Source organism: Triticum urartu, unplaced genomic scaffold (genome assembly GCF_003073215.2).
Source record: "Triticum urartu cultivar G1812 unplaced genomic scaffold, Tu2.1 TuUngrouped_contig_6576, whole genome shotgun sequence".
In the NCBI taxonomy this organism is placed as follows: domain Eukaryota; kingdom Viridiplantae; phylum Streptophyta; class Magnoliopsida; order Poales; family Poaceae; genus Triticum; species Triticum urartu.
In genome coordinates, this window is record NW_024117347.1 from 2,302 (window position 1) to 11,582 (window position 9,281).

Below are 9,281 nucleotides of genomic sequence, written 5' to 3' on the forward strand. Positions count from 1 at the left end.
GGGTTGGCGGGTAGAGGGATGACCGGGGCGGCGATAGCAAACGGTTAGGGCTGGGTCAAAGGGCAGCTACGTGAGGAAGAACGTGAACGAGTCATGCTTGAGGAAGGGGGGATGTGGACTGTTGGATTTCGATCTAACGGACGGGAAACAAAGTGACTAATGCAAACACTCTTTTCAGGCACCTGATGAGTAGGTGCTCCCACTTTCTTTTTCTGTACTCACGAGCTGTCGAGCTATATGCCATGCCACCCTTCCTTTTGTCGAGGTGTATCTCCAAGTTTTTTGAATCAAAAGAATTGTTCCCCACTCAAAAGCTATAAGTGTTTGGACGGCCGGTTCCGAATTTCCCATCATGCCATCCATCTTGAGATTAGATGCGAAAAAATTGACATTGCTGAGATTCTGTCAAGATTCTAGATGGCTCTATTTAGGACACATCTATATGTGACATAGTTCTGCCAATCTATGTCACATTTTACCTGATGTCCACTATGTTTATGGTCTATTTTTTTTGTTCCAGTTTTTTTTGTTCCTTGTTGCTGCGTTATTTGCGGAAGCTTAGATGTGACATCCTTCAAAAACATTTAGATGTGAATTAGCCAAACTGATTCTAGATACTAGCACGGGTGACCACACGGAGCACCAAATAAAGAAGTTATGAGCATGTTGCATTTAATCTAGTTCCAAAAGACGCCTCGAGTTTTTGACATTTCCGATATGCACTTCCAATAAAAAGAGCACAGATAACCACTGACCACCTATATAACAGACAAATGTACAGCACAAATCTCAAACAGCAGGAAAATCCCTAGGGTGGCAACAGACTGGCAGAGAAAATATTATGTATCCGACTGAAGAATCCCGCAAAACAAATCTACAAACCGCTCGCAAATCACACCAGGTGTGCCATTTCGGGCTAGTAAGCGCTGGGAAGTCTCATGATCCAGCACCTCCTAAGCCCCGGGTGCCGGGGCCAGCTCCGAGGCTGCCGGAGCTGCTGCTCTTTGTTGTAGCAGAGGAGAGAGCGCCTTGACGACGATGCTCATGTTGGGCCTGAACTCTGCTTCATACTGCACGCACAGAGCTGCCACCGCACCAAGCTGCAGGTTGAGAATGCAAGGGGGTAAGCACCAGCGACCCCATGGTTCACCGATACAAATAATTGCGGAACAATGGAGAATACCATATAAACAAAGTGGATGAGATAGACATACCTTAGCAACTCCCTTTGGAGGATATTCTCCCTTCAACCGAGGATCCACGCATTGCTTCACCTTATCTTCACTCAATCTTGGAGTAGCCTGGAGAGAAACATTGCACAACCAGATTGCTATCGATCAGTGCCAATTGCTCACTAATTACCAACTGGAACCAGCAAATAATAGGCAATAGAAAATCCCAAAATTCTAGACAGAAAGTGTGCGTAGATGATGGTTACCACCCGATTTCCTGCTAGGTCTGGTGTTCAGACTTACAAAAATCCAAAATTCTAGACAGAAAATGTGTGTTATCATCTAATTTCCTGTTAGGTCTGGTGTTCAGACTTCAGACACTAACTGATTGAAGTACTCAACTGGACTGAGCTGTTACTGTACAAGTACACTAGTGAGTTAAATGTAAATTCACATCCCGAACAACTTATAGCCAAGCTAACTTTTAGAAAACATAAATCAGTGTGCAAATGAGGGTATCCAGTCAGATAGTTGCTGTACTGTTAAGATTTATAATTCTGAACTTGCAACAAGCTGCTTGCTCTTAAGCCTCTCTTTTCCCAGCATTTCTTTATAACTTTTACAGCTTCAGTTTTACGCACTTGATATATATCATAGTAGACAAGGGGAAATTCACTAGAGTAACAGGGAAATAAGCAAACACAGTAACAGTATGCTAACAAAATAACATACCCAAGTGACTAAACTTTGCTGCCCCCGAGGCATTGTGTGATCGACTGGTTTCCTTCCAGTCAGAAGTTCAAGAAGAACCACGCCAAAGCTGTAGACGTCACTCTTCTGTGTCAGCTGGCCAGTCATAGCATATCTGCAACAAACATGAGCATCAAATTAGAGAAGAAATGCATGAAAAGCGGGGCTACAAATATTTCCGCAACACATGCCAAGAATAAAAGTACGCCTTTTGTTACAATGTTAATCTGACTAGATAAAGATATAGTGGCTGCCATATAAGTTATTGATCTCACTAGAATATTTCTTAGGGCCAGTCCTTGGTAACTTCACGATTAGTTTACGCAGGGTAATACTGAGAATATAATCATTATGAACAGATAAACCAACATCGTCCAGGCAAAACACAAAAATTGCAGTTCGTCGTGTTTCTTGTTTGACCGGTTTCCTTCCAGTCAGAAGTGCAAACAAAATCAATCAGTAAACATATTTTGTTTCTTGTAGGCACCGGAAAGCAAATATCAAATTGTTGCCGGAAATGTTAACTTTGTGGATTGAGACAAATATCCTGAAAATATAGGATTAACTAGGTCTGGAATAAAAGGCTACCGCTTAACTAGGCTTATGTAGTCCACCACAAGGTTTTCGGTCGCTTAGATGACGCACACACCTATTTGGCAAATTAATGATGTTCTGCAGAATGTCCAAAAATGTACACTACATGCTGACAAGCCATATTTTGTCGTGTGCAAACTGGGAAAGCAGATGTCCGACGGCGTGCTAGGCGATGCCCAAAGACAGAAATACAATCTCCAAAAGTCAGCCATTTTCCTTAGTATGACATATTTATCCTAAAATAAGTGTGTTGTTGTTTTTATCCCAAATACGCAATATCAGTGCCGCTATATAGGAACATTAGTTAGCAGAGAAAGGCTGCATGCCTAAATATCAGCAGAAGCCAACCACCGTATAGTTGGAAGTTCATAAGTTGATATCCAAACGACCATATAATGGCGAATAAATTTTACACATCTAGACAATTAAATATTATATCAAACGATATTAGTCTCACACGAAAATATGACAGTTGGGGCTAATGGTTATCAATGTAAAACATGATTACCAGTCTAAAACTCCACATATCCTACTCGCTCGACACATTAAAGCCAGATTTACTAGTGTTCTTTTTGGATATGCAATTATGTGGAGGTTCTCAAGTCCAACGGTTGGTTCTAAAGACCAGGTGATAGTACGAAATTGAATGCTCAAAAGTCATACAAGTAGTTTTCATTTATCCTTGTGAAGAAGAGAAAAATGTACTAGATGTGCAAATTGTAATGTATTACGCGAGTAAAAAATGGACAAAAATAGTGAGCATCAGTTTACTGGCACATATCATGGTAATCAGATTCATCACCCCAAGTCGAGTTGCAGCACAATAACGGTTTTAAGATAGATTCTAGAGGATATGTGCCATGCCGTGCACCATATTCCCGGTGACTACGGCATACACTACTACTTTCAATTCCAACATTTGCCACAGAGAATGGTAGCGTGCAGCGGTTTGGGCGTCCACTCTATTGATACAGGTGTACATCATGGGGTTCAAATCAGGAAGTTCTTTAATCCACTACATTTGGTCCATTCTTATTTGGTCAGCAGGTTCCCAGAACTATGCTGCAGTGTTTATTTGTTGTGTGCGTGAAACATGAATGCTTCCCTGCCATGATGCGCCACCACATCCACGACAGGGTTACTTTGGCTATGATAGTATGCAGGTCATGGCACTTAAGCTTGTTCCGGTCATGTCTATTGAATGTCAACCCCATGAATCTATTGCTATATCAGGAGCACCACAAATGTGGTTTATGCTGGCTACTTAAGCAGTTACAACTTACGAGAACCGTCAGTAGGGCATTCGTACACAAAAAGTGGGTTGAAGTCAATAGGAATCAACCAGCTGAACATAAAACGCGTACGATAGCAAAATGTGGTGACAAGGACAGTCTAAAAGTTACTTCATCCAAACAGCATATTAAACCTTTCGAAGCAGCTGTCATTTTTTTGACGCGTAAGCAGCTGTCATTTAAAGATGGGCCCTACCACGTTGACATCATTATGAACTAAAACCATATGAATACTTACTTTTGCAATAAAAATTTATTATATCTAACTTTTTCAAGACTTGTGCGCTGGAACAACTGTAGTTGAGTTATGTTAATGCAAGGTATTGAACAACATGCAAAAATGTATTAGTATGAATTAGACAATTACTCTGGCGCATGATATCCAAATGTCCCTAATACACGAGTCGAATGGAGACGTGCTGCCATATCAGGAGCTTGATTTAAGAGGTTGAAGTCTGCAATTTTCGCCTTGAAGTCCTCAAACAGAAGCACATTGCTTGATCTGATGTCCCGATGGATGATTGAAGGCTGAACCTTCTCATGTAGGTACTCTATACCTTTTGCCGCCTCGATAGCAATTTTGACTCTCTGCATCCAGTCAAGCACAGGGCCAGGCTGCGCACCTTGAACTCCTTTTCTTCCTGTTTATAGAGAAATAGATGCAGGTCCATCATAACTGAACTTGTTGCCCTTAAGAATAGTTTCATGAGTATGCCACATGTTAAAGACACTAGGTTCTCAAGTCTTACCATGCAGAACATCGTGAAGAGAACCCATTGTTGCAAATTCATATGCCAGTATACGATAGTTGCCCTCCACATAGTAGCCCAGCATCTCCACAAGATTTTCATGTTTTAGCCTTGATACAAGTGAGACCTGGAGTTATAAAAATAAAACTATAGAGCTTAATTCCTTTGGTACTATCATCAATGCACGAGGTATAACATTCAGAAAGTTAAGATTAAATAAACTAAATAGGCAACACATATTCACCTGTTTCAAAAATTCATCGTTAGGCTCATTTTCAGATGCATCAAATTTCTTAATAGCCGCTTGCCTGCCATCATCCATGGTAGCATGATATACTCGTCCGTATGAACCTTCACCAATCAGAGAACTCGATCCAAAATTGTCAGTCTTTTCTTTCAAGTCCTCAAATGACAGTTCTGGGACATCAATTGTAGGAGGGGAAATATCTGGCTCAGGTTGATCAGCAGGTTTCGAAGATTTTTGCTTGCCTGATGAAAGACATAAAAATGCAATCACTGAGGACTCAGCATAAAAATCATGTCAGCAAAAGGAAAAAAGATGCAACAAGCAATAACATATATATTTGAAACCGTTTTCCCAAACAGATTGCTACAGAATACATTATAAGGCATATGAGTGAAAATACGCAACAAGGGACTCGAATATGACAGAGGCCATTACCACCCAATATTGATACACACAGCTCATAGATGGTTCCACATATATGTATAACCAACAACAACCACAGCAGCAGGTCCATAACGCAGTGGTAGCTCTACCACTGTGCATGGACCCACTGCTTTTGCTGTTGTTAGAGCAATTGACTGCAGATCAATAGGTCACCGGTTCGAACCCGGTTGGGCCCTATTGTTTTCTTTTTCTAATTTTATTTCTTTGTCAACCACGGTGTTGGCCTTCCACACTTGCGTCACAGTATTCACTTTCAAGTTTTAACCATATCTAGCTTTATTCCCTTCTCATCCGTTATGCATTTTTGTCATGTCGATTCTTCTTTGTGAGAACTGTTATGCTTACATTAGATGGTCACCGCTAATCAAATAGTTCTCAATTACTTCCCTTTTCATCCGTTTTGCATTTTTTGTCATGTCGATTCTTCTTTGTGAGACTGTTATGCTTACAGTAAATGGACACCGCTATTCAAATAGTTCCCTTTTCATCCGTTATGCATTTTTTGTCATGTCGATTCTTCTTTGTGAGAACTGTTATGCTTACATTAGATGGTTAACCGCTATTGAAACAGTTCTCAATTACTTCAAATTAAGACAATTATGTATTGTATATTCTGTGGAGCGTGATAGACTGATATACGCATTTTAAGACACGTACAAGGACATTTCTCCAATTAGGTCCCTTCAAAAGAATCTAAGAATGGCATAACCCAAAAAAAGCATCTTACATAAAAGCTGGAACTGGCAATCCATGAGCACAAGTTGAAGTATGTTTACCTAATTTATGATGGCATATACAGCTGATATGAGTGTGTGAGAGTTCCTAACTAGCACTCTAATCCATATCTAAATCTGCAAGGATACAAATTGATATTCAATTTGCATTGACAATAAAGAGTGAACCAATTAATATTTGCTTGTGAAATTATTCATTTAGGGTCAAATGTAAGGACATAAATGGGTCCATAGCTCAGTGGTAGAGCAATTGACTGCAGATCAATAGGTCACCGGTTCGAACCCGGTTGGGCCCTATTCTTTTCTTTCTTCTATTTTTATTTCCATTTTCAACTATTGTCTTGGCCTTCCACACTTTCTTCGCAAGTATTTACTTTCAGGTTTTAACCATATCTAGCTTTATTCTCTTTTTTATCTGTTATACATTTTTGGGTATGTCAATTCTTCTTCCTGAGAACCGTTGTGCTTACACAAGATGGTTACCGCTGTTCGAGCAGTTCCAAAATACTACAAAATTGAGCTTATTATGCTGTGGAGGCATGGTAGACCAATTTATTCATTGTTAGACACATAGCAAGAACATTTCACGAATCAGGGCCCGCCCTTCAAAAGAATCTAAGAATGGTTTGCACAACCGTTCATGGGCACAGCTTGAAGTACATTTCTACCTAATATTTGATGGCACATACACCTGGTCTGAGTATGTGCTAAGTCCTAACTAGCATTCGAATTCACATCTAAAACCACAGGGATACAATTGTTATTCAGTTTGCATCCATAATGCAGAGTGAACCAAATAATGTTTAAACACACAAGTACATGAACGAACCGTCTATCTTATTCCCCTGAGCTTTGGAATGTTCCACCTCATGTCTGTCGTCGTCGTCACCGCTCCGGCCATTGCAACAAAGCCAATGCCTCATACTGTCTCCTGGCCACTTCAATCCATGCACCAAATGCACAAAACAAAAGAGTTAGCCTATATAAAGTTTGGGGCACAAGCCATTTCATTACACACAAAAATTACATTTCTAACGAAGCATCAAATCCGTACAAAATCTAGAGTTCAGTTATACCCTGTGCCCAAAAACAAAAGGTGGATATATTCAGTAGCTTCTAGATGGTCTAGGAACCCACCCACTACAATCCCAGAACCCCAATTCCTCCAACTGCCACACAAACTATACAACGCATATATTAAGCTGCGCTTTACTGAGCCGCGCACTCTAATTGCCAAGAACACCTACTACTGCTGATGAATGCACGGTACCAATGACACGCATTTAAAATCCAGCAGCTTAAGCACGCAGTACTACTTACTACTGATTTAAGGAACAACCAGCCAGCACGTACAAAATATAGAGTTCAATTATGTTGTGTGCAAAAAACAAAACAAAAGGTGGGTATACACAGGCGCTTCCAGTTCCAGGCTGGTCTAGGAACCCACCATCTACAATCCCCCACATCCCCAATTCCTCCAAATCCAATTTCCACATGCACCATTCGATGGTGCGAAAACGACAAGGGGTTGAAAATGAAATAGCACACAAATGGAAACCTTACACATAAGCTACCCTCACTGCACCACACGCTCTAATTGGCCAAAAACGCATACTACTACTGATGAATGCGCGGCACCAACCACACGCACTCCACATCCAGCAGCTAACATAAGGAGAAGTAGTAGTACTAAACTATACTAATTTAGGAAGGAGCAAACAACCAGCCGATCGAAACGGAAACATCAGTCGCACCGCGCGAACTATAAGCGTCTTCCTCTTCGCACAGACCGCCCCAAATCACCCCCAACTCGTCGCGGATTGAGCCAAACGGCCTGGGGATTAATCGCGAGCAAGCGGCGCCGACCCCAGTGATTATTTCCCCTTTTCGGAAACAGAACAGGACGAGCCCAGGCGCTCGCCTGGGCGACGAATCCCCGCTCCTCCCCGTCGACCCCGCGGGCCGCGCCCCGTGCAGCCGCTAGCAAAACCAAAACCATAGTAGCCCCAGACATCTCGAGGCCGAGGAGCCAGCGAACCAACTAACTAACCAGGCGGAGGAGCAGGAGGGGCTGAGCTGTTCGCTTACCTGCGCGCCGGCCGCGGCGACCAGCAGCAGCAGCAGCAGCACGCCGCACTCCCGCCCGCGCGCTAGCTCGCTCCGGCCGCCTCGCCTGAAATCCAAGGGGATGGAGGGGAACGGGACGGAGAGAGCAGAGAGGGCGGTGGGCAGGGCAGAGCAGAGCAGCAGCCTCGCTTCGCTTCCCCCTCCCCCTCCCCGCTGCCGCCCGCCTAAGCAAAAGCCGCCGTCCGTTACCGGTGTGGGAGCGTCGCTAATTACACGGCTGCCCCTAACAGCGCGGCCCACGCCGACCCCGCGCCCATCCACCGCCAACGGAAACGGGGAAACCGGCCCACTCCACCCAATGACGCGTGGGGACCAGCGGCCCCGTGGCCCGCGCGTCGGTGAGCCGGGTGCTAATCTTTGCTTGAACCGACCTGGTGGCGCGCCGAACCAGGTGGCCGGTTTTGGCCGGTAGCGGCCGCCCCGCGTGTTCACCCGCGGTGGGCCGCGGTGCCCTGCGTGACGTGTGGGCACCGCGTGGTGGTGGGGCGCAGCTGTCTGTGGGTGGGCGGAGCGGATTTCCGGGTGCGGTGTGGGGATGGGCGAGGGGCTTCCGGCCGTTGCTTGCGGCGTGGACCGGGTCTGCAAGTGTCTACGCCGGGTTCGGGTGGGAATGGAAATGGGCGGGCGCGGGCCCCACGGCGGCACCGAAAACGCGTGGGCCCGCGGGGACCTGCGGGTGGATTACGTCCGGGGCAGGTGTTGCAGATAGCTGACCTTGTGGGTCCTGGCACCGCCCTGATTACAGTGAGTCAGAGGCAGATTATTTCAACAACCTTGCTAATAGTACGATTAATCCTTGTCCAACACTGTATGATTAGACACAACACAGCCCTGATTACAGTGAGTCAGAGACAGATTATTTCAAGAGCAATGCTAGACATAGGTAAGCTTGCGTTCAGATCTTACGTAAAAGCTGATGTGGGATTTGTTAATTGGGCCAGGATTAGCAGCTGGGGCCCACACCGGTTAAAATAAGGGGGGAGAAAGGAATTTTATGGAAGGTTAAGTAGGCCTAGGTAGCACCTTTCGTAGATGTAGTATTATTGTTATTTCAAGGTCGATCGTCTCTCTACATACTAGTGAAAAAGCACAATGATGATGACAGCATTAAACTTGGGCCTGTGCAGCCCGGCCCAAGCCTGAAGCCCGATGGTTGGCCCGTCTACAAGCAC

General features: G+C 44.2%; 1 protein-coding gene and 1 non-coding gene across 2 annotated transcripts; one reads left to right on the forward strand and one right to left on the reverse strand.

Moving 5' to 3' along the window:
* Positions 1 to 647: 647 nt before the first annotated feature.
* On the reverse strand, positions 648 to 8,312 carry LOC125530812 (PTI1-like tyrosine-protein kinase 2). Its single transcript, XM_048695223.1, has 8 exons — positions 8,071 to 8,312; positions 6,812 to 6,920; positions 4,802 to 5,046; positions 4,558 to 4,684; positions 4,176 to 4,449; positions 1,905 to 2,037; positions 1,215 to 1,301; positions 648 to 1,100 (listed from the first exon to the last, which is right to left on the reverse strand). The coding sequence occupies exons 2-8, from the start codon at positions 6,903 to 6,905 to the stop codon at positions 954 to 956; spliced, it is 1,107 nt and encodes a 368-aa protein (XP_048551180.1). The 5' UTR covers positions 6,906 to 6,920; positions 8,071 to 8,312; the 3' UTR covers positions 648 to 953.
* On the forward strand, positions 6,207 to 6,278 carry TRNAC-GCA. Its single transcript has one exon. It is a non-coding gene; the product is annotated as a tRNA-Cys (tRNA).
* Positions 8,313 to 9,281: the final 969 nt, after the last annotated feature.